Consider the following 26,387-nt stretch of genomic DNA (forward strand, 5'->3'; position numbering starts at 1 on the left):
AATATATGCTCCCAATTCGGGTCAGGAAGGCTTGCTTAAAACAGCTATAGCAGACACTGTGGTTCCGCAAAATTGCTTGACACTAGTAGGGGGGACCTGAATATGGTTATGGACACAGACAAGGATCAATCAAAAGCTACTTTCCACCAAAAAGGGGCGATATCGAAGGAAGGGAAGACAAGGCTACAGGAAATGGGACTAGTTGATATATGGAGGGAGGCCCACCTCATTACGATACAATATTCATTCTATTCCCATGCACATAAGTCCTATGCCTGTCTAGACTATTTCCTAGGGACGACAGAGGTTAATAATGTGGTCAAGAAAGTAGACATAGAACCGGCAGCCTTTTCTGACTAGGACGCAGTGACAGTGCAGATACAGATTGTTGGACTTGGCCAATTTTCCCCCAAAATGTTTCGCTTTTCACCCCCCTGTGTTAGGATGTCTCCCCCATGGTAAAGACTTATATAGGCCATGTGTGGTGTGAGATGCCCTGTTTATTGTGACAATGTAATGCAATGGTGTGCACACTTGTAATACCCCCCCCCCACTTTGTAGAAATGCACCTTACTGAAAGGTCACATTTAAAATGGATGCCATGGATGTCTGTTGTACCACCTGACTGAAGTGGGTTAGCGGTCTAGTTGTTTGGTACCCAGCCATCCCAGCATTTGGAGGGAAAGCCTGGCACCCAGGGCGCTCTACTCCTCCCCCTGAGCCAGTTTGAACTAGTTCCCCAGAGAATTCTAGAAGCTGCTGGCACTGCCTGGTAGGTGGGGTGCGGGGGATAGAAATAAGGGGGCTATGCCACCATGTGCATATAAATAAGGGGGCTATGCCACCATGTGCTGAGATAGCAGGGACATGAATGTGAGGGGACCTGCTGCCAGGGGATACCGCCACTTGGGCCTGTGTGCTGGACCCTGCACTGAACCAAACCCACTCTGCTGTCCCCAGGGCTAGTGGAAGCCCCACTGCAGGAGTTCAGGCTGCTGTATAGGAGGAGGGCCACGCTACAGTGGAGGATGGTTAAGGCCTCCCGCGTGTCTTGAGGAGTTCCCACTAACTGCTGACCTGGCCCAGTAGTGCCTGCTGCTCTGCCCCTTGGCCCCTGAGGAAGGAGTGCCATCCGGAGGCTGGTGGGACCTGGCGCCACGCGAGCGCTACATCTAAAGGCCCTGAAGAGAGAAGGAACGCTACCCCTGGGCCCTGACTGCTCCCTAGCGCCTGGAAGGGAAGAGCGCTGGACCGAAATGTTAAGCACTGTGGACTGGACGCCCCAGGAGGTGAGGAGCTTTACGATGGGGGCCCTGAGGCTTGCTGCTGGGGCTGTCTGACCTCCAAGCGCTCCCATCACTAAGCGATATACCTTCTGCGCTGTCTCGCATAAGCTGCCCAGAGCTGCTGTTGAATGCCCCTAAAGCGCTGTACTACTCGGACTGCCTTCTCCTAAAACGCTGACTGCGAGAAGCGCTGTGCCCCAGTGAACGTTGTGCCTCCCAAGAGCTGTGGCTCTAGAAGCTGTTGCCCCAGAAGTGCTGCTTCACCTAAGCGCTGCGTAGCCCGGAGGAACTGGTTATGTAAATGCGCCGCGGGTGCCTACCCCGCGTTTTGGGTGCTCCGTGGCTAATTAAGGCTGGCGGGTGCCTACCCCGCGTGTGCGCTGTGCCTGCATACTGGGATTAGCGGGAGCCTACCCCGTGGTTTGGATATTGGATTCACAGTAGCCTGCCCTGGGGTTTGGATATTGGATTCACGGGAGCCTACCCCTTGGTGTTTTATACTAAGTTGGAGGGAGCTTACTCCTCGTTGAGGAGTCGAGAACCCCACTCTCTGTCACTGCCGCTGCTTGGGACCTTCGTACGGGCTCCCCCGTGACGTCAGGGGAGCGTGCTGAGATTGGGCTGGTGGGAGCGCCTCGGGTGAAGTCCCTTTCCCGCAACAGGTACCCAGAAGGGGAGGAGCCGGCCTGGAAGCCGACGGAGACCTTGCTTCGTGGTGGGGGCCCTCCGAGGTCGGAGGAGAGCCCCAAGTGCTGCTGGCGTTGGCGGGGCTCCCTGGGAGTAGGGGAGAGCCCTGCTTGCTGAGCCCCCAAGGCCCGGGCGAAACGATGACCGGAGTGAGCAGGGGACGGCCGAGGCACACACCAGTGCCTGTCCCCTGCCAGAAGACATCAGGCGGGGCCCCGCGTGCAGAGGGGAGCCCCGTGTGTCTGACAGAAGAGCAGAGTCCAAGAGCCCCGGTGAGTGGGGCTCAGCTGTGTGGTGGTTGGGGGTGTGTGTCGGGGCACAGGGTCGGTGCCCGCCCCCCGGAACAGTGTTTTGTTGCGGAGGGGCTGCGGGGGAGGCCTTGAAGGATTCCTGAGGCCGCCCTGCCCCTGCTGGAAACTGTTGTCGGCCCCGTTGGCCCCTGTTAAGCTGAGGCAGGCCTAAAAGGAACTAAGGCCCCTGAACTAGGCATGAACGGTAAATGCGGATTGTGTTGGGCTAACAGTGACCCCGGGTTTGGGGATTGCTTTCTGCCAGCTGGGTCCCTGTCCTCGAGGTGCCATGTAAGTAGGGGTACAGGTGCTGAAGTGTCCTATGCAATACTGGTTTTATTAACCCGGTTTAGGCCAATGCGGATGTATGCCCACAGAATGAAATGTTGATTGATTTCTAAAAGAATATCATTGCATATGTTTATCGGAAGAAGTATTACCTGAGTTTCTATGCCAGCAGATGTTTTTAGGTCTGATGATCCTGAATCACTGCTTTATTGATCCTGCTGAGGCCCCACGTTGATATGGTTGTGCCCACAGTGAATGTCATGCCTAATGTTAATGCTTTGTTTCTACTTCAGCCCTGGAACTAATAAACTTACCTTTTTCTTCTTTTTCCCTTTAACCTGTAAATAATCCCCGTGTATATATTGCCCTGGCGCCAGTTGGCGCAGTAGAGTGATTACTGTGTTTACTGCTGCATATTTGGTACAATACAAAAGTTATTCTATTCCATCAAAACTGGTGTTGTGTCTCTATTTGTGCTGTGCCTGGTGTGTCGTCTGTGCGTACTGCGTGGATGCTTCACACATGTCCTCAGGAGTTTGGCCTGCCCGCTCTGCACCATGCTACCCCCCGTAGAATTGGCTACCCCATTTCTAACACAGATGACCCCAAACCCCCTGGCAAACTGGCTGTTGGAGACTCAGGGAAACTATGCTCCATAAGAAAACAGTGGAGCAGCAAATCACCAAATGCATTAAGGAATACTTGGAGTTGAACGATACCTCCGAGATAGCCATTACAACACTGTGAGAAGCAAAGAAGGCAGTGGTGAGGGGCGGGGAACTAACAGCTATATCAGCATCTGATAACAGAGAGTGCAAGGAATTGCGGATGAACTTATCTGCGCAGGTGCGAGAATTGGAGAGGGTACCTAGTCGGAGCCGGGTGCCGAGAGTGTGCAGACAACTAAAGGCGGCCAGAGCACAGTTAGCAGGAGTAGATCTGGACAGAGCAGAAAATGCAACAAATAGACTTAAACACTATTATATTGGGGGAGACTGCACAGGTTGTTTATTAGCGAATAGGTTATGGGCTCAATGACAACAGACAAAGGTACTGTCTTTGAAGAGGAGCGGGCAGGGGGGAGGCCACGGAAAACCAAGAGATAGCACAAGCTTTTAGGGAGTTTTACAAGAAGGTATACACAGCGGATGCACCATCTGACCGCAACAACAGCTTACTTGCCCTCTGTTAACATGTCCACACTAACTTCAGACCAAGCAAAATCCTTGGATGCCCCCATTTCGGATTGAGGAAGTGGTCACAGGGATCGTGCAACTTACATTTCTTAAATCTCCGGGCCCGGATGGCTTCCCTGCACTTCTCTATAAAAAAATGTTGTCACATAATAGCTCTAACAATTACAAGACTATTTAATTCCTTCGGCGACACAAACCTGATCCCAGTGATGATGCTAGCAGCAGCAATTGTGCTTTTGCAACAAACCGGGAAAAGATAGACAGGAATGTGGATCATACCATCTGGTATCCTTACTCAACATAGATTTTAAAATATTCACAGGCAGACTCGCCACAAGACTGGGCCCAAATATGCCGACCTTAATAGAACCAGATCAGGCGAGGTTCACCCAGACTCAGCAATGCGGAGACAATACAAAGAGGATCCTCCACCTCATATACAAAGCCCACCAAACAAAAAATGGATGCGCTTTTCATGACGGTCGACACCAAAAAGGCGTTTGATCGGATGGACTGGAAGTTTTTGGTACAAACTATGACACTATTCATATTGGGCGAGAGATTCCGGGAATGGGTGAGCTGCTGTTATGGAGTGCCTACAGCCTCCATCAGAGTTAAAGGTGTTTCTTCCCGCCCCTTTGCTATTCAAAGAGAAACTAGGTAGGGTTGCCCATTGTCCCTGCTTTTATTCACGTTATTTATCGAACCCTTAGCACAGAGAATACAGGACAACCCAAACATTAGCGGGATACCATTTGGAGGAGAACCACATCCAATTAGTCTATATGCGGATGACGTCATTGCGGCATTTACTGAAACAAGGAGCTCACTTCCCGCCTTTTTAGAGGAACTAGAGGCATTTGGCCAGGTCTCAGTCTTTCGAGTGAACGCAAGTCCTGGATTCTAAATTTAAACCAAACAACTCACACACAGCGCCCTGGAGGGGACTGGCTCTCAGGGATAAAGGTGGTTGCATCTATTCCTTATCTGGGGCTGGAGCTTGCGGCAACAGTCAGTCAATTGGTTCAAATAAATGACAAAATGGCAAGACCGGTGAAAAAAGATCTAGGTAACTGGAGTAAACACCACCTTTCACTGCTAGGGAGAATAGAGGCGATCAAAATGACCCTTTTACCGAAGGTGCTGCACTTGTTCCAAACCCTACCAGCTTTACCACCGGAAGGGGTAATCGCCTCAGTACAGCGAGACATTAACCACTTTGTATGGGCCGGGGCAAGGACGCGAATGAGCAAAGACATAAGCTACATACAACCTGAAAACAGGGACCTCTGGATACCAAAACTACTGGCCTGTTATAAGGCGGGCCAACTGCGCTATTTAGTGGAATGGGTCGGGCCAGAGTCCGAAAAGAGATGGCTTTTCCAAGACAGAGCCCTTGCAGGAATCCCTTTATGGAAGGTCCCCTTCTTGAAAAAGCACAGAGACCCCAAAGTTTAATGAGATCGCCGATCACCAAGTCGGTGATGAAAGTTTGGGATGGGGTGGTTACTGCCAGGAAACTTAAGACCTTTCAATCGCCCTTGACTCCCCTATTTGGAAACAACGACTTCACACCGGGAATGGCAGACAAGGCATTTCAGGTATGGCGGGACACCTCTCCGTCGCTCAGTGCGACATCTCTTTGTCCTGTCAGGAATAATCTCATTCCCACAGATTAAAATAGATAATGGGATTCCAGAGACGGAAGGACTGCGATACATACAACTACGACATTTGGTGCTTCACACCGATATGCGAGCGCAGGCCGGCTGTCAGCTGATGTGCTACGAACAATGGTTAATCACTAAACAAAATGACAAGGGACTGATCTCAGAATTGTATGACATGATCAGACACATAACGCGTTCACCCGCCACACCCAGTCTAAAGAGATGGGGAAGGGAGCTGGGTGGAGACCCAACACAAAAGGACTGGGAAGGAATTTACTATAGGGCAAAACACACAGCTCGCAAAGTGGCCAGTATTGAAACAGCTATGAAAATAGCTATGTACTGGTACCTGAACATATACTAGTAGGACTAGTAGAGCGTTGCGTACATTATTCAGTTAGACAGTCAAATCACCTTCGTGGTACAGCATTAATATTGTCATCACTGAGCACATGCAAAGGATTGGCGAATCATAACAAAACGTATTTACAAAAGGGGGTGGTGATGAACAGAGTGTCTGAATTGAGCAGACCACTCTTACCCAGTCCAAAGATCAGGGCTTGATCCATCACCGTTATTTATCTCACTGCCCCATCCCAGCTCAGAACCTGGCTATATGCAAATCAGTCTGTCCCTGGCCCAGTGCATCATGGGAACAGGGCAGACTAAACTACCAAGCCAATTCTTTACCAGAAAGGAGACAAGCTACCGGGGACCGGTTTCTGGCATTTCAGCCTCTTCGGCCCGGCTTGCTTGAATCCTGATGGAGCAGTGAGAAAGGGACTCATGTCTGAGTATACCCTGCCACACCTATAGTGGCCAAAATCGATTTACAAAAGGGGGTGGTGATGAACAGAGTGTCTGAATTGAGCAGACCACTCTTACCCAGTCCAAAGATCAGGGCTTGATCCATCACCGTTATTTATCTCACTGCCCCATCCCAGCTCAGAACCTGGCTATATGCAAATCAGTCTGTCCCTGGCCCAGTGCATCATGGGAACAGGGCAGACTAAACTACCAAGCCAATTCTTTACCAGAAAGGAGACAAGCTACCGGGGACCGGTTTCTGGCATTTCAGCCTCTTCGGCCCGGCTTGCTTGAATCCTGATGGAGCAGTGAGAAAGGGACTCATGTCTGAGTATACCCTGCCACACCTATAGTGGCCAAAATCGATTTACAAAAGGGGGTGGTGATGAACAGAGTGTCTGAATTGAGCAGACCACTCTTACCCAGTCCAAAGATCAGGGCTTGATCAATCACCGTTATTTATCTCACTGCCCCATCCCAGCTCAGAACCTGGCTATATGCAAATCAGTCTGTCCCTGGCCCAGTGCATCATGGGAACAGGGCAGACTAAACTACCAAGCCAATTCTTTACCAGAAAGGAGACAAGCTACCGGGGACCGGTTTCTGGCATTTCAGCCTCTTCGGCCCGGCTTGCTTGAATCCTGATGGAGCAGTGAGAAAGGGACTCATGTCTGAGTATACCCTGCCACACCTATAGTGGCCAAAATCGATTTACAAAAGGGGGTGGTGATGAACAGAGTGTCTGAATTGAGCAGACCACTCTTACCCAGTCCAAAGATCAGGGCTTGATCCATCACCGTTATTTATCTCACTGCCCCATCCCAGCTCAGAACCTGGCTATATGCAAATCAGTCTGTCCCTGGCCCAGTGCATCATGGGAACAGGGCAGACTAAACTACCAAGCCAATTCTTTACCAGAAAGGAGACAAGCTACCGGGGACCGGTTTCTGGCATTTCAGCCTCTTCGGCCCGGCTTGCTTGAATCCTGATGGAGCAGTGAGAAAGGGACTCATGTCTGAGTATACCCTGCCACACCTATAGTGGCCAAAATCGATTTACAAAAGGGGGTGGTGATGAACAGAGTGTCTGAATTGAGCAGACCACTCTTACCCAGTCCAAAGATCAGGGCTTGATCCATCACCGTTATTTATCTCACTGCCCCATCCCAGCTCAGAACCTGGCTATATGCAAATCAGTCTGTCCCTGGCCCAGTGCATCATGGGAACAGGGCAGACTAAACTACCAAGCCAATTCTTTACCAGAAAGGAGACAAGCTACCGGGGACCGGTTTCTGGCATTTCAGCCTCTTCGGCCCGGCTTGCTTGAATCCTGATGGAGCAGTGAGAAAGGGACTCATGTCTGAGTATACCCTGCCACACCTATAGTGGCCAAAATCGATTTACAAAAGGGGGTTTCAGGATTCAAGCAAGCCGGGCCGAAGAGGCTGAAATGCCAGAAACCGGTCCCCGGTAGCTTGTTTCCTTCCCAGTGTAAGAATTGGCTTTTGTAGTTTGGTTTGCCCTGTTCCCATCATGCACTGGGACAGGAACAGACTAATTTGCATACAGTCAGGTTCTGAAACTGGGATGGTGCAGTGAGCTAAAAAACGGTGTTGGATCTAGCCCTGATCTCTTGACTGGGTGAGAGCTTTCTGCTTAATTCAGAGACTCTGTCCCTCACCACCCCTTGTTGTAAATATTTTTGTCCACCCTAAGCGTGGAAGGGTATACTCAGATGTGAGTCCCTTGCTCATTGCACCATCAGGATTCAAGCAAGCCGGGCCGAAGAGGCTGAAATGCCAGAAACCGGTCCCCGGTAGCTTGTTTCCTTCCCAGTGTAAGAATTGGCTTTTGTAGTTTGGTTTGCCCTGTTCCCATCATGCACTGGGACAGGAACAGACTAATTTGCATACAGTCAGGTTCTGAAACTGGTATGGTGCAGTGAGCTAAAAAACGGTGTTGGATCTAGCCCTGATCTCTTGACTGGGTGAGAGTATTCTGTTTAATTCAGAGACTCTGTCCCTCACCACCCCTTGTTGTAAATATTTTTGTCCACCCTAAGCGTGGAAGGGTATACTCAGATGTGAGTCCCTTGCTCATTGCACCATCAGGATTCAAGCAAGCCGGGCCGAAGAGGCTGAAATGCCAGAAACCGGTCCCCGGTAGCTTGTTTCCTTCCCAGTGTAAGAATTGGCTTTTGTAGTTTGGTTTGCCCTGTTCCCATCATGCACTGGGACAGGAACAGACTAATTTGCATACAGTCAGGTTCTGAAACTGGGATGGTGCAATGAGCTAAAAAACGGTGTTGGATCTAGCCCTGATCTCTTGACTGGGTGAGAGTATTCTGTTTAATTCAGAGACTCTGTCCCTCACCACCCCTTGTTGTAAATATTTTTGTCCACCCTAAGCGTGGAAGGGTATACTCAGATGTGAGTCCCTTGCTCATTGCACCATCAGGATTCAAGCAAGCCGGGCCGAAGAGGCTGAAATGCCAGAAACCGGTCCCCGGTAGCTTGTTTCCTTCCCAGTGTAAGAATTGGCTTTTGTAGTTTGGTTTGCCCTGTTCCCATCATGCACTGGGACAGGAACAGACTAATTTGCATACAGTCAGGTTCTGAAACTGGGATGGTGCAGTGAGCTAAAAAACGGTGTTGGATCTAGCCCTGATCTCTTGACTGGGTGAGAGTATTCTGTTTAATTCAGAGACTCTGTCCCTCACCACCCCTTGTTGTAAATATTTTTGTCCACCCTAAGCGTGGAAGGGTATACTCAGATGTGAGTCCCTTGCTCATTGCACCATCAGGATTCAAGCAAGCCGGGCCGAAGAGGCTGAAATGCCAGAAACCGGTCCCCGGTAGCTTGTTTCCTTCCCAGTGTAAGAATTGGCTTTTGTAGTTTGGTTTGCCCTGTTCCCATCATGCACTGGGACAGGAACAGACTAATTTGCATACAGTCAGGTTCTGAAACTGGTATGGTGCAGTGAGCTAAAAAACGGTGTTGGATCTAGCCCTGATCTCTTGACTGGGTGAGAGTATTCTGTTTAATTCAGAGACTCTGTCCCTCACCACCCCTTGTTGTAAATATTTTTGTCCACCCTAAGCGTGGAAGGGTATACTCAGATGTGAGTCCCTTGCTCATTGCACCATCAGGATTCAAGCAAGCCGGGCCGAAGAGGCTGAAATGCCAGAAACCGGTCCCCGGTAGCTTGTTTCCTTCCCAGTGTAAGAATTGGCTTTTGTAGTTTGGTTTGCCCTGTTCCCATCATGCACTGGGACAGGAACAGACTAATTTGCATACAGTCAGGTTCTGAAACTGGGATGGTGCAGTGAGCTAAAAAACGGTGTTGGATCTAGCCCTGATCTCTTGACTGGGTGAGAGTATTCTGTTTAATTCAGAGACTCTGTCCCTCACCACCCCTTGTTGTAAATATTTTTGTCCACCCTAAGCGTGGAAGGGTATACTCAGATGTGAGTCCCTTGCTCATTGCACCATCAGGATTCAAGCAAGCCGGGCCGAAGAGGCTGAAATGCCAGAAACCGGTCCCCGGTAGCTTGTTTCCTTCCCAGTGTAAGAATTGGCTTTTGTAGTTTGGTTTGCCCTGTTCCCATCATGCACTGGGACAGGAACAGACTAATTTGCATACAGTCAGGTTCTGAAACTGGGATGGTGCAGTGAGCTAAAAAACGGTGTTGGATCTAGCCCTGATCTCTTGACTGGGTGAGAGTATTCTGTTTAATTCAGAGACTCTGTCCCTCACCACCCCTTGTTGTAAATATTTTTGTCCACCCTAAGCGTGGAAGGGTATACTCAGATGTGAGTCCCTTGCTCATTGCACCATCAGGATTCAAGCAAGCCGGGCCGAAGAGGCTGAAATGCCAGAAACCGGTCCCCGGTAGCTTGTTTCCTTCCCAGTGTAAGAATTGGCTTTTGTAGTTTGGTTTGCCCTGTTCCCATCATGCACTGGGACAGGAACAGACTAATTTGCATACAGTCAGGTTCTGAAACTGGGATGGTGCAGTGAGCTAAAAAACGGTGTTGGATCTAGCCCTGATCTCTTGACTGGGTGAGAGTATTCTGTTTAATTCAGAGACTCTGTCCCTCACCACCCCTTGTTGTAAATATTTTTGTCCACCCTAAGCGTGGAAGGGTATACTCAGATGTGAGTCCCTTGCTCATTGCACCATCAGGATTCAAGCAAGCCGGGCCGAAGAGGCTGAAATGCCAGAAACCGGTCCCCGGTAGCTTGTTTCCTTCCCAGTGTAAGAATTGGCTTTTGTAGTTTGGTTTGCCCTGTTCCCATCATGCACCGGGACAGGAACAGACTAATTTGCATACAGTCAGGTTCTGAAACTGGGATGGTGCAGTGAGCTAAAAAACGGTGTTGGATCTAGCCCTGATCTCTTGACTGGGTGAGAGTATTCTGTTTAATTCAGAGACTCTGTCCCTCACCACCCCTTGTTGTAAATATTTTTGTCCACCCTAAGCGTGGAAGGGTATACTCAGATGTGAGTCCCTTGCTCATTGCACCATCAGGATTCAAGCAAGCCGGGCCGAAGAGGCTGAAATGCCAGAAACCGGTCCCCGGTAGCTTGTTTCCTTCCCAGTGTAAGAATTGGCTTTTGTAGTTTGGTTTGCCCTGTTCCCATCATGCACTGGGACAGGAACAGACTAATTTGCATACAGTCAGGTTCTGAAACTGGGATGGTGCAGTGAGCTAAAAAACGGTGTTGGATCTAGCCCTGATCTCTTGACTGGGTGAGAGTATTCTGTTTAATTCAGAGACTCTGTCCCTCACCACCCCTTGTTGTAAATATCATAACAAAACGTATACATCAGTTGGTCTCCAGTATCCACATTTATCTATGTACAGTCTCCACTCATCATATGGGAATAAGCTTTCTTGCCGGTTACAGCTGTCCAATTTAATATAAACAATGGTTCTGTCGGGTATGTTACTTGATTCCTTCAATACATGAACTAAATTCTTTATCAGGTGCAATTTTTCAGTCTCCTAATTACTTAAGACAGAGCTCCAACCTAAGAGCTTGCTCACCATACAAATCAAACATCAGAGGTTCAGGGTATTCATCCGTTTTTAATCCATGAATTCGTTTTTTCATTCATAAACACCCCTTATACATATCATACTTTTTAAATCAGGACTTATTCACAATTCATAAATATTTTTCAAAAGGCGGCGCAAAAAATTAAGTGATTATAATGTGACATAAAATGAAATAGTGACATTCAAATGTGTTTATATACAAGTGAGTATAGGAAAGGGGGGGGGGGGAAGAAGCCAAAAGTCTTCTGGCCAGTTTCTATATTTAGTTAAAATTATCCCAGTAATCCACTTCAATTGGATATCATGAAACCGGATATTCTGTACTGATATAATATCAGTTTTGTCGACGTTTCGACCCTATGGACGCCTTAGTTGTGGGTCTAAAGCGGGTCTTCTTCAGGACATGGGGCTGTGGTAAAGCACCTGTAGGTTAGATAAGTTGCTTATCAGAATGGATTTGTAAAGGTGTGGTGAGACACAAAGTGGCGAGTGACATACATTATTCATACACTCATCGATGGGCTTTCGTGAGTTGGGGTTAACGTTATAGAAGTTATTTCGTCGGCATTGGATTTTTTAATCTTTTGAGTTAAACGAGCATTTAATGAACATTAATCCATATCCAATGGAATTAAGTCAAGTAGTCCCTAATCCGTTTCAACTAGTTCCAAACACAAACGTGTAAAGCTCACCCCTTAGTTGACACAAATGGTGCCCACAGAAATTTCTAAAGGAGTGAGGAACCACGTGGGGCTTGGGGTAATTATATTGCTCCTCTAGCTCAAAGTCGTCGTGTTAATTCGACAGTCTGTAAGGAAAGGTGCGCGTAATCAGCACGACATTCCATATGTATTGAAAAGAGCCATTCTATACTATAATGGGTATGGAATATGCTACTTACCAGTATGCATCTGTTCTTGGCATAGAGGGCTGCAGAGTAGTACATTATGAATAGATCGCCATCTGGTGTTGGGCTCAGATGATTGCACTTGTTTTTCTCTTGGAGAAGTCTTTTGTCGTCACGAGACTGGTGACTCCTCCTTTGGGTGCTAGTGCGCATGGGCATCGGCTCCATCCTTAGATTGTTTTGCCATAGTAGGGTTAGATGGAGTAGTATGATAGAATACAGATAGAAATGCCCATGTAAGTGTATCTAAATAAGATAGTGTTGGAACAGACACAGGTTTCCGGGGAGGCTGGGAGGGCATGTACCACTCTGCAGCCCTCTATGCCAAGAACAGATGCATACTGGTAAGTAGCATATTCCGTTCGAGGCATATGGGCTGCAGATGGTACATTATGAATAGACTATACAGCAGTTCTCTCCCTAGCGGTGGTCACCAGTGTATGTTGCAACAGTCTGAAATAAAGTCTTTAGTACAGCTTGTCCCACTCTAGCCTGTTGTGTTGTCTGCACATCTACACAGTAGTGTTTTGTGAAGGTATGCGGTGTAACCCAGGTAGCTGCTTTGCATATGTCATCTAGGGGAATGTTTCCTAAGAATGCCATAGATGCTCCTAGTTTACGTGTAGAGTGAGCTCTAGGAGGAACAGTTAATGTCCTCTTTGCTTTTAAGTAGCATATTTGTATACAATTTACAATCCACCTGGCAATGCCTGCTTTAGAGATAGGATTTCCCTTATGTGTAGGAGAAAACGCTACAAATAGTCGTTTTGTCTTTCTGAAAGTTTGTGTTCTTTCTATGTAGTACAATATTGCCCTTCTGACATCTAATGTATGTAGGGCTCTTTCTGCTACCATCTGTGGTTTTGGAAAGAAGACTGGTAGTTCCACTGGCTGATTGATGTGGAATGCTGAAATTACTTTAGGCAAGAATTTTTGGATTTGTTCTAAGAACCACTTTATTTTGGTGTAGCTGCATAAATGGTTCTTGTATTGTAAATGCTTGCAACTCACTTACTCTTCTGAGTGAGGTAATAGCTATAAGAAAGGCCACCTTCCATGTGAGGAATTGTATTTCACACCTATGCATAGGTTCGAAAGGTGGTCCCATTAGTCTGGTAAGTACTATGTTGAGATTGCAGACTGGGGCAGGAGGTAGTCTTGGTGGAATGACTCTTTTGAGGCCTTCCATGAAAGCTCTTATTGCTGGTACTTTAAACAGGGAAAGATGTTGTCTGTTTTGTAGGTACGCCGCTATAGCTGCAAGATGTACTCTGATAGAGGTGTAGGCAAGGTTACATTGCTGCAAGTGTAGTAAATAGCAAATAATCTGTTTAGTGGATGCGTCCAGAGGGTTGATGTTGCTACTGTTACAGTATACAGCAAACCTTTTCCACTTTGCTGCATAGCATGCTCTGGTGGTAGGACGTCTTGCTTGCTTACTTAATGATTTCCATACAGTCTGGAGGTAAATCCAAGTATCCAAATTCTATGACCTCAGGAGCCAGATCGCTAGGTTCAATTGTTTGGGATCTGGGTGTATTATTTCTCCATGGTTCTGTGTAAGGTGCATAGGTAATAATCTCAGCTTTTGATGTGGCACCTGTGAGAGTTGCATTAGCGTGGTGAACCACGGCTGGCTTGCCCACGTGGGTGCTACTAGTATCATTGTCATTGAATGTTGTTGCAGTTTCCGAACCACTAATGGAATTAGTGGGAGAGGGGGAAAAGCGTAAGCAAATTTGTTGGACCAATTTATCCATAGCGCATTGCCCTGGGACAGGTGCTGTGGGTACCTGCTTGCGAAGTTTTGGCATTTTGCGTTCTGATGAGTGGCAAAGAGATCCATCTCTGGTAGTGTAACATTTTCACACGATGACGTATTAAGGGAAGCAAGCGTTTCTTAGCAACCTTACAATGGCTTCACCCAGCAATACGTAATGCGTAATTCGATCAGTTGCTTAGCAACGACAGGACGCCAACGTGCAGTTGTGTCCTCGAGACGAATTATCAGGCTTTAATTGGTTGAGTCTGTATCCTTTCGTCCTTCGAACGCGGCAGGAGAGACGCGATTATGATAGATCTCGCTGGCTGACCCAGAGCAAGAGACTACATTTTTCAAGAATAGGTGAGATCACCTCTGTTTTTAACGATGTTATTGAGCCCGTTTATAATGGGTAGAATAGCATGCTCACGACGCACTCAGTTTTCTTACAGAACGCCTGATTAGTACGGCGACCTGAGCCTCTAGGAGTGCTACATCGTATTAAAGCTTATGCGTTGATATGCAGTGTGGGAACCATTGACATTGATTACTTGGTGAGTGTATACCCATGGTATAGAATGGCTCTTTTCAATACATATGGAATGTCGTGCTGATTACGCGCACCTTTCCTTACAGACCGTCGGATTAACACAATGACTGAGCTAGAGGAGCAATATAATTACCCCAACTTTAACTCAACAGATTAAAAAATCCAATGCTGACGAAATAACTTCTATAACGTTAATCCCGGGTCCAACTCACGAAAGCCCATCGGTGAGTGTATGAATAATGTAGGTCACTCGCCATTTTGTGTCTCACCACACCTTCACAAATCCACTCTGATATGCAACTTATCTAACCTACAGGCGCTTTACCACAGCCCCATGTCCTGAAGAAGACCCGCTTTAGACCCACAACTAAGGCGTCCATAGGGTCGAAACTTCGACGAAACTGATATCATTGGATCAGTACAGAATATCTGGTTTCATGATATCGAATTGAAGTGGATTACTGGGATAATTTTACCTAAATATAGAAACTGGCCAGAAGACTTTTTGCTTCTTTTTTGTTTTCCCCCTTTCCTTCACTCACTTGTATATAAACACGTTTGAATGTCACTATTTCACTTTATGTCACATTATAATCACTTAATTTTTTGCGCCGCCTTTTGAAAAATATTTATGAATTGTGAAAAAGTCCTGATTAAAAAGTATGATATGTATAAGGGGTGTTTTTGAATGAAAAAACGAATTCATGGATTAAAAACTGATGAATATCCTGAACCTCTTTGATGTTGGATTTGGATGGTGAGCAAGCTCTTAGGTTGGAGCTCTGTCTTAAGTAATTAGGAGACTAAAAATTGCACCTGATAAAGAATTTAGTTCATGTATTGAAGGAATCAAGTAACATACCAGACAGAACCATTGTTTATATTAAATTGTATTGCCCAGGTTCTGAGGGATACTGGGTCGCCCCATGGTGATTTACAGGTTACAGCTGTCCAGCACTCCCGGTCCAGCCCGAACAGATAGCGACAATTAGATCACATCATGTCTAGGGGCTATCCAACCACCATATCTCTCATTACAGACTTCCTATACTTCATCTCACAGCTTCGCATGGGTGTGCCAGCAAGTAGCACTGCAGTGGTGCCCATATATCCCTGGGCCTAGAAGCTAATGGTATCAGTTCCGCATATGTTAATAATCTTTCCTGACATATCACCAGATCCGTGATCCAGTCTTTGAATTTGGGGGCCTGCCTCCTGCCCCAGCGGCACACCACCCTTCTCTTGGCCATGAGGCGTGCCAGTGCGGTGAACGAACGGTGCTCGGGTCGTAGAGGTTTAACATGTCGCAGTAATGCCATCAGCGGTGTAGCCACTACAGGTGTATCAATCATTACACTCAGTGCCTGAAAGACCTGTTCCCAGTACTCGTTTACCTCTGGGTATCCCCAAGAAGTCCGCCCCTACTGCATGGCACCTATCACATCTATCATCCCCTCTTAGCTTGACTCTGCATCTTGGCCAGGGTATAGTACAATCTGTGTAAAAATGTATAATGGATTAAACGAAGTCTGCTACTAGCTGAAACGTGCTCTGTTTGTAGACAGCTCCATGTTCACCACATCTGGGTCCTCTACTTCCATCACATATGTGTTATATCTAGGTTTTCCCACCTTCTGCGCTAAAATCTTACTGGGCCTGTCCCCTTCACCATACTGTCCAGCAACCCAATGCTTCCCACGGAACTGTACCTCTCTGCAAGCTTCTTCCATATATTTCTTCGAGCTTCTCCCTGAATGCCGCTTGCGTGGCACTCCTAGGACCCTCCGCGAGTTCCATCTCCATGGCTTTCAGTTCCCTCTCCAGGGTCCGAAGGGTTTTGAAGGATATCCCTAAGGATTCCGGTCCCCTTAGCCATGCAAAAACCTCTCAGAGTTACCTTAAATGCCTCCCAGACAGTTTCAACACTGTCGACCATGCCTTTCTTTTGTTAAAAAAAGTTTCTGATTTCATTCCGTAACTCCTCCTGAAAAACTGCGTCAAGTAGAGTGGGGGCATGCAGCCTCCAGGGACTGCGAGGTGTGCCCATCACCACCGGTGCGTGATCTGAATAGGTCTGGGCCAGGTGATGCGTCTCAGCTATTAGGCACTGTCCCCCTGGACACTAAAAAACAAAATCTAGTCGGGCCCATGAGTGTGCCTGTGCCGTAAAATGTGTGCCTTCCCTCAGACTGGGAACTTTAGGTCTCCAGGCATCCGTCAACTGGTAAGCATTAATAATCTCTTGCAACACTCCCTGCGCTTTGGTGTAGTGGTGGGGGGCGGGGTACGACCTATCTAATCGGGGATTATAAGTCACATTAAAATCTCCTCCCCATATGACATGTCTGGAATCTAATTCAAATATCTTTGCCCAAAGGGTGTCGAAGTACCCTGGGTCATCTGTATTTGGGCAATAGCAACATGCAAGTGTGATTGTTGTGGTAACCAGCCAACCCCACACAAGGCAATACCTTCCCTCTGGATCCACCGCTGCACCTACCATCCGGAAGGGGACCTGTTTTCTTTTCATCAATATTGCCGTTCCCCGTGCATATGTAGAGTAAGAGAAGACTATGCTCCACCCACCGAGCAGCAAATGCATGTTGTTTCTGATGTGCGAAGTGAGTTTCCTGTAGCATAGCTATATGTATAGTGTGCCTGTCCAAGTATGACAATATCTGCCTTCTCTTCCTAGGGTCGCCCAGACCCCGAACACTCCATATAACAATGTTTAATGTACCTATGGTCGAAGTAGCCATAGCATTTGACGTCTATCTGTTGCATAAGTGTGGCCCACGCATCGCGTTCCCAATCCTGCATTTGCGTATGATCTTTGTAAAAGTGCTCTGTTCTGATGCTGTACTCTACCTATCATAACTAACCATTTTCCCCCCATTGGAAGCACCCTCACACATTTCTCTTCTTCCTGTACAAACTGAATAGCCCACATCACACCTCTCTTTTCATGGGGGAATACCCATGGGAGGGTCATGTCTAGGTGGCGACGTAATCTCGCCGCTCCCCTTAATCCCCCCCCCCGACATCTCTCCCTGTACCACAGGGAGGGGGGGGGGTGGGGGGGGGGGAAGGAGGGTGGAAGCGGACCTAGTGATGTGTGTGCCTGTTCTACTATAAACTGTGAGGAGAACGCTTCTTTCCCAATAGTGGACAACAGTAAGTTTTCTATATAGTCCTCCATCCTACCAGTATTGGTCGATTCTGGCACACCTACGACACAGATGTTGTTACGCCTGCTGCGGGCTTCCAAATCCTCATTTTTTGCAGCCACTGTGCACAGGATCTTTTCCATTCTCGTCAGTTGGGGGGTATGGCTCGCCGCCACATCATCTGCATCTGAGATCCAGCGCTCCGCCGCCTTGATACGGTCTTCGTGCCCATCTAGCTTTTGAGCTATAGCATCCATCCTGGAAGACATCCGGTCTACTTTATCCACTACAGTTGCAAATCCCTGCCGTATCTCCTGCAGGATATTATTCATATCAGATGCTTGTGACGATGACCCTCCATTATTGTGCGACCCAGCCTCCAAGTCCTGATAGTCTTGCACGGGCCTGTTCCCCTTTTTTGCCGCGTCCAAGTTCAGTTTTGGTTGCCTGGTATCAGGCTTCCCCATGTCTGCCTCAATGCGCTGACCCAGGCAGGCGCTGCAGGCAATCCGTCGTAGTCGGTCGATCTTCTTATTCCAGCTGTAGTGCTGGTCCCTAGTGTGTGGGGGTTCAACATTAGTCTGGCGCTCCACCCCTTGTGTTATCTACGTGTGTGCCTGCGTCTGTACTCCCTTCCTTGCTCCTGGCGCAATGTATTATTGGCTGCGCAGTGTCTCTCCGTACTGCCACACAGGCGCTCCCTCCTCTCCGTCAGCACCGCACTCGGCAAATTTCAAGCTTCGGTAGCCAGTGCGGCCCCAGCAGCCCAGCACCTCCAGCGCACACTCCTCAATTAGTGTCACCACCTTCAATAGGAGTCGTCAGGGCACCTCTACCCTCTATGAAGGTCCTTCCAGTACAGGAAGCAATTATACCAGGGAAGAAAGAGCGAGGGTGGGTAAATGGACGACACCCCCTTGATTGCTTAAGTGCGCTCTCTAGGTCCACACAGGGCAGGGGACGCGGGGGCCTGTTCTCCACTGCTTTCACACCCCCCAGCGTCGTGAAGCACGACCAGCAGGCCTCAGGTGTCCCTCTGCACGGCCCTGCACACTCTTACTTGCCGTCCTGACACTGTGCAGGCAGGTCCCGATCTCCTATGGGTGCCTTGTCTCACTGTCCTAGCATATCACTCCCCAGCAGCCTCTTCTATTGCCCAAGAGAACCGTGTACGACGTTTCCCATAGCACTCTAGACATTGCCTCCCCCGGGTGGGTCGCCTCCACGCGGCCGCACCCATATCTGTACCGATGGCAATGCCCCCTTCACAATCTGATGTCACCGTCCTGCGGGAGGGGGGGGGGGCACAAAGCTCTGCCCGTGCCCCGTCCCGCTCTTGCCTGTGTCTCTCTGGTCTCCTCCATGCCCGTGAGGGGACCAATCACTCCCTCTGCCAGGATCACAGCGAGGGCCCTGTCCAGCCGGCCACAATCCCTCGCTCCTATGGGGGCGTTTCTCTAATCGCGGGCAATAAACGGCGCCTCAGAGCCTCATCCCTGTGCACCGCTGCAGTCCGTATTGCTTCCCCTTCAATCGCGGCTCCCCGCAGCACTCGTCCGCCTCCGCCAGCCTGCTGGCACACCGACGCAGGTCCTCTCCTGTTTCTCGCCAGTTGCCCGGCCCAGCAGCCGCGTGTGAAGCCTCGCCCTTTCCTGAGTTGGGCAGCCACTTCCCAGTTCGCGCTGCTCCAGCTCTCCGCACGGCTCAGGTTTCCAGCATCTTAATGGCCAGTTCCCGGTAAGCAATCACTTTGATACGGGCATCGAGTGTTGAAGGGGGCTAGTTCTCTACAATCCGCTCATCTTTGCCGAAATATACGATCATTTGCTAAGGATAATTACAGGATAATTAGCCAAGGATGCAGGAGCCTCACAACAGTGCGGCCATTCTAATTACGCGCCTTCTAGCGCCCCCTATCAGCTGAATCAAACTTTGCGCTGGAAATGTTTATTTGAACACTGTATTAAGATTGCACTTTGAATATACATAAATATGACTGAACATTGATTGTAAAGTGTTTGGGTCTCTACGCTCACGATATTTTATCGCTTTCCAATAATGATAATACTAATACACAGATTTAAACATAAAATATACATCTATAAATCTGTGCTTCAGCTGTCCTCATTTCACACAATTAGACAACCTACACACCTGGGGCTGGTCCACCGCCTCCATAGCTCTGCACCTGAGGTTGAGGGTAGCCTTGTCCACCAGCTGGCGCCCCATAACCAGGTCCCGCAGCAGGTGCTCCATAACCAGCTCCTCCACTAGGTGCTCCATAACCAGCTCCTCCACTAGGAGCTCCATAGCCAGCAGGTACCCCAAATCCAGCTCCACCAGCAGGTGCTCCAAAGCCTGCCCCACCCGGAGGCGCTCCATAGCCAGCTCCAGCACTAGGCATGCCAAAGCCTTGGCCTGAAGGGGAAAGAATTTTAAAAAGAAATTAACTGCTTGTTTTTACAGTATTTATTTAAATAGGTTTTAGAATTTTGAAATTCACTTTTACAAATCACGTTTCTCAAAATTAGAATACTAAAGCCTTGAAATCAGGAACACCATTACCTTACAGGTGTGCACACTTTCACTAACATTTCTTGCCGTCCTTCTTAAACTGTTCTTTATATGGAGTGACCCAAAATTATATTGTTACATTTACAAGACAACCTATTCATGGATAACAAGCATTTTCTTACAAATAAATATCAGCTTTGTATAAAGATAAATTACATGCAGATGGCTAGGACACTGAAACCAAAAACATCAACACATTGAACTTTCTGAATAAACACTGTATTGTAATTGTATTTATACAGTACTTAAAACCCACGGCAAGGCATCCAAGTGCTTTTCAGCAAGTAGAGCATTACTCTTGGACCCAAAAAGGATTAGTGGTGGAACAGTATAGTGAAATTTGAGCGTTGGACATGTGAATCTGTTAGTTGATTTATAAATGAATAATGGAGGGATAGAATAGGGAAGAGTCTAGAAAGTGTATTGGGGGCTCACAGTAGCAAGATGAGGTTTGGGTTGAGTGTAGGAAGTTGCCTTTTGAAGATAAGATAGTTATCTGTGGATCTTATGTTTCGGGGTAATAAATTCCAAAAGGTTTGCCGCTTGAACATAGAAAGATGTGCCACCTGTTTTTTTCTTGTGTGGTGGGATTTTGATGTGAGATGCAAATCTGGAGCAGAGGTTCCTTTATTGAATGTATTTGAGGATTTTACTCCTGATGAAAAGTGGTCCTGTTCCGTGTATTACTTTGTTGGTGATACAAAGCAGCTTGAATATGGATCTTCTGGCAACCAGTAATCAATGTAGGGCCCTCAAGGCAGAGGAGATGTGGGCTTGTGGCTTTACATGTAGGAGTAGTCTGGCAGCAGAGTTCTGAATCTGTTGTAGTCTTTTCATAGTTGATAAAGAGGATCCGTGGTAGAAGCCACTGATGTAATCAACTTTAGATAGTAGAAGAAAGATAGGGCTTTAACCTTGTGTTGAAATCCCAGGTTAGGGGGTGGGCATGCCTTACGGAGTTTTCCTAGTAATGAAGCATGCTCTTGCTGGTTTGCCCACTTGGGCATTTATTGAAAACTTGGAGTCCATGGTAATTCCAAGGCTTCCTACTTAGATATTTTAGGAGGTAGTCCCAAATCGTCAGGCCAGGCACAAAGTGGCTCATAGGTTTTTCAATCACCACATGTAAGTATTTTCGTTTTGGAAGCATTCAATTTCAGATTGGTCCATGTCATCCACTGATCAACAGCTCTGAGGCAACTGAAGATTTGTGAGTTTTGAATGTCTTTGGGGCTTTCCAGTTTAAGGAGTATTTGTGTGTCATCTGCATAGTTATAGCATGTGAGCTGAAATTCAGTGATGAGTTACCAGTAATTACTTCATGTAGAAGTTGAAAATCATGGGAGAGATGATAGAGCCTTGAGGGACTCCTACTTTTGTAAAGTACAGTTTGGATGAGAAAGGTGGAGAATGGATGACATTTGTTCTGAAGGTAGGATGTGATCCAGTCGAGGGCAGTCCTCTCTATGCCAGCTTCGTAGAGTCTTTGGATTAGAGTGTTGTGGTTAACTGTGTTGAAGTCGACTGAGAGGTCCAAGAGAATTAGCGCAGCAACCCAGTCACATTCTACTGTGTTATTACGGTCATCCCAGACGGAGAGGAGGACAGATTCTGTGCCTCTTCCTGGAAGGAATCCTGTTTGGAAGTCAGAAAGTATGGAGTTATCTTCAATGAATTGTGACATCTGGGCAAATGCTGCTCTTTCTACCTTTGCCCAGGAAAGGTCCATTTGTAATCGCTCTGTTCTTGTCAGGGGTCAAGCTGATCCTGGTTAGTTTGCTTTAATAATGGGCATATGTATGTCTTTTTTTAGGCCTTCTAGAAATATTCCAGTAAAGACATTATTGGGGATTCTTCTGATCTGTGTGGCAGCAAAGGTAGTTAGAAGAATATTCTTGAATATTTGAGGAGGACAAGGGTCAGAAGGGCTGCTGGCAGATCTGCTTGCTTTGACCAGATCCATAAATTCACTGTGATTTTTAGGTCTCGGCTAAAAGACGCGCGTAAGCGCGTCTCCGCCGAGATCTTATGTCAGCGAGTAGCAGTCCCAGGAGACAGTCCTGGCCACGCGCATCCTTCCAGGCGATTTGTAACTGGAACGCGCGCTGTGGCCAGGCGCTGTCTCCTGGGAAGCGCAAGCACCACACACGCATGCGCATACACACACACAAGCGCGCATACACACACACAAGCGCCCATGCACGCACGCACATACATACATACAGAGACACCACCCCTGACTCATACACACACGCGCGCACACACACAAGTGCACCGAGGCCCCCCCTCCCCCTCCCCCTCCCCCGCCGTCACCGTCGCACACATACATACACACACGCACACACACGAGCATACACACACACAAGTGCACCAATCGCGCTCCAGAACTTACCTTACCTCAGCACGCGGCGCCCAACCTCCTGCTGGCGCGGCCCCGGGGCTCTACACCGCTCACAGGAGCCCCGGGCCGCGAGACGCTACGACTCCGCCTGCCTCCTCTTCCGGTGTGAACGTGGCCCCGCCCCCGTCACAGGCGACCGTGCCTGACTTCCGGGGCGGCCGCGAAATGAGTAGGCTTGTTTTATATTAAGACCGCGCATGAGCCGGGGTTTCCTCTGCGCAGCAGCCGTGGGCAGAGCGCACATTGGTTTCCGTTCTGGTGTGATCAGAGCAAAGACACATTATCAGCTGCCTGGCGCGAACACATCATAACTTCTGTTTTTAACCCAATATTTTTCTGCAGCTGCTTTGATACTTAGTTCGAACCTGACTCTGTTTCACGCTGCGGGTGATAATACATTGTCCTGCAGTGGGTGGACGAGGCATGTTGTGACCTAAAGGGGAGGATGGGCAGAGTGTGATAGGGCAAGCCTGGGGAAAAATGAACACGGTCAATGAGGTAGCACAGGAATTAGGATAACTATTATTGTCATAGTTACACAATTACTAATGATCAATAATCACCTCGAAGCCAATCGAGCTGCTATTATATTCCTACTTTAACCACCAGGACGTGGCCTGCTTCTTTACAACTTACTCTCATTCAGCTATCTATAGCTTCATTCTGTGCAAATATATTTTTGGGTTAAAACTAAGCTATTAAGCACCTCCCAACCGCCCCACCGCTCGGTAGAACTCACATCAATACATATATCTCTTTACTGGAAAGTATTTGACAATCTCGGCTCTAAGACACCCCACTTAACTCGCTCATGTTTTGAAACCAAGATCTACACCCACTTTGTCGTACTTTGTATTGTACGCCACTTACATAGGATGCTATTTCATCTTGAAGGCTTTTTTGTTTATTAGGAGATAATGTGACTATTTTGGCGTCAATTATAGTGCATGCTTAACACGATGGTGAGTGCAGAGTGGTGAGTGCAGAGTGCAGAGTGCAGAGTGCAGAGTGCAGAGTGCAGAGTGCAGAGTGCAGAGTGCAGAGTGCAGAGTGCAGAGTGCAGAGTGCAGAGTGCAGAGTGCAGAGTGCAGAGTGCAGAGTGCAGAGTGCAGAGTGCAGAGTGCAGAGTGCAGAGTGCAGAGTGCAGAGTGCAGAGTGCAGAGTGCAGAGTGCAGAGTGCAGAGTGGTGAGTGCAGAGTGGTGAGTGCAGAGTGGTGAGTGCAGAGTGCAGAGTGCAGAGTGCAGAGTGCAGAGTGCAGAGTGCAGAGTGCAGAGTGCAGAGTGCAGAGTGCAGAGTGGTGATTGCAGAGTGGTGATTGCAGAGTGCAGAGTGGTGATTGCAGAGTGGTGATTGCAGAGTGGTGATTGCAGAGTGGTGATTGCAGAGTGGTGATTGCAGAGTGGTGATTGCAGAGTGGTGATTGCAGAGTGGTGATTGCAGAGTGGTGATTGCAGAGTGGTGATTGCAGAGTGGTGATTGCAGAGTGGTGATTGCAGAGTGGTGAGTGCAGAGTGGTGAGTGCAGAGTGGTGAGTGCAGAGTGGTGAGTGCAGAGTGGTGAGTGCAGAGTGGTGAGTGCAGAGTGGTGAGTGCAGAGTGGTGAGTGCAGAGTGGTGAGTGCAGAGTGGTGAGTGCAGAGTGGTGAGTGCAGAGTGGTGAGTGCAGAGTGGTGAGTGCAGAGTGGTGAGTGCAGAGTGGTGAGTGCAGAGTGGTGAGTGCAGAGTGGTGAGTGCAGAGTGGTGAGTGCAGAGTGGTGGTGAGTGCAGAGTGGTGGTGAGTGCAGAGTGGTGGTGAGTGCAGAGTGGTGGTGAGTGCAGAGTGGTGGTGAGTGCAGAGTGGTGAGTGCAGAGTGGTGGTGAGTGCAGAGTGGTGAGTGCAGAGTGGTGAGGGCAGAGTTTTATTTTTGATTTAAAGAAAAAAAATGTCATGAGCAATGCCAATAGCTCTACCTTTAATGATGCCGAGACCATTGCATTGCAAATGCTTGTTTTTTAAGGAATGGAGAGGCTTGGTTGGCCTACTCTTGGAGGGTATTTTTGGAAATGGGTTGGGGCTGGTGGTTTTCTTTTGTTTTAAATAGGAGTCCAGCGTGTCTGCTTTGATTGCGTATTGATTTGCCAGTTTGTCTGAATTCTTGAGTAATGAGATGAACAATATTTACTTACCTGTAATCTGTGGTTCTCCAATATTGGCGTCTTTCATAGATTCATAGACCAACACATAGCAGAGATACATAGGACCAACACATAGCAGAGATACATAGGTCGTAACTCCCCTGCCAGTATCTCACCAATACGTTTTAATTTTGTCCAGTTACCTTTTTATTAAAGTCTATAATGAAGTACTAACCAGGACAATTTTAACACTCACACTTTTTTTGTCTGCATCCCACACTTCACTACCTGCTCCACTGTAACCCAGGTGTTGAAGCACACCCAAGTGACGCTAGGCCACTTGGGTGGGCCCCGATGATGAAGCAAGTAACCACTAGGTGGTGAGTGAGGGGTTTACTAACAAAGGAACAGTGTTTCCTAGTCTGGAAAAAGCCTTCATCTCCCTCATCGGGTAATACTCCTTCAGTTGTTCTTTATAAAGTCTTTCATAGATTCACATGCCTGAATCATTCCCCGTCGTCGGAGTGGGAGTCCCACGGTACAGTAAAAAGCAATAATATACAATAATATCCTTGAAAAAACTTGGTACTAACCAACCAGGAAGTAAAGTAGCACAAGCTACAAGAGTAAAAACTTCCACACTCATGACTATCCTAGTCATTTTGTATAGACCAAACTGCAGCCAATCAGGCGACAGCACTCACCAGAATGTTCTCCCCAGAGGCTCAGGCTCTCAGATTTTCTCGCACAGGAGTGAAGCTAAAAACTTCCTAGCCAAGAGCCTCTGAGGGGAGGTGGGCAGGTTGCATGTGAATATATGAAAGGCACCAATACTTGAGAACCACAGATTACAGGTAAGCAACTATTGTTCTTCTCCAGTATTAGGGTGTCTTTCATAGATTCACATGCCTGAATCAGAATAGATAGCAGTACCAAAATAATGCTTGGAAGACGCAATTTGTAACATGGTTTGTACATAGCAAGTATATACATTTACATAATAAAATGCCAACATTCATTTATGCATGCAAAAACCTGCAATCACATGAGAATGCACCCAATATACGCATGGACTAAGCGTCTGGAAAGTAGTACAGAGGAGGAGGGAAAACAGAGGCTCATCTTATCTGAAAAGATTGCGTAGAACCGCTTGACCCACTGATGTATCAGCCTAGATGGCAGCATCCAAACAATAATGCTTGGTGAAAGTATGTCTGCTGGACCAAGTCGCTGCTCTGATATGCTGCTGACGAGGAACTCCAGCGAAAATCGCAGTCGAGGAAGAAACAGCTCTTGTAGAGTGAACTCTTGGAGTTGCCTATAAAGGTCTTCCAGATTGTAGATGGCAAAAGTCAATAGCTGCAGAAATCCATCTAGCTATGGTTTGATTAGACACTGCTTGTCCTTGCCGTATCTTTCCATAGGCAACAAACAGTTGATCGGATTTGCGAATGTCAGAGTTCCTTTGTAAATAGAATTTTAAAACATCTTCTGATGTCAAGAGCATGTAATGCCCTCTCCGCAGGCGATTGCTGATTAGGAAAAAACATCTTTAAGATGACTGGTTCGTTCGGGTGAAAACCCAAAGGGACCTTAGGCATAAACTTTGGGTTTGTACGTAGCA

At 47.7% G+C, this 26,387-nt stretch overlaps 1 protein-coding gene across 2 annotated transcripts in view; it reads right to left on the minus strand.

Moving 5' to 3' along the window:
* Positions 1 to 26,387, minus strand: part of ANXA7 (annexin A7) — a 453,711-nt gene that overhangs the window by 228,906 nt on the left and 198,418 nt on the right. For both annotated transcript variants that reach the window (XM_086922337.1, XM_086922336.1), the window contains exon 4: positions 19,829 to 20,092. In XM_086922337.1, coding sequence (XP_086778463.1) covers positions 19,829 to 20,092 — 264 coding nt within the window. The remainder of the gene's footprint in view (positions 1 to 19,828; positions 20,093 to 26,387) is intronic.

The sequence above is a fragment of the Lissotriton vulgaris genome, chromosome 5, assembly GCF_964263255.1.
Source record: "Lissotriton vulgaris chromosome 5, aLisVul1.2, whole genome shotgun sequence".
In the NCBI taxonomy this organism is placed as follows: domain Eukaryota; kingdom Metazoa; phylum Chordata; class Amphibia; order Caudata; family Salamandridae; genus Lissotriton; species Lissotriton vulgaris.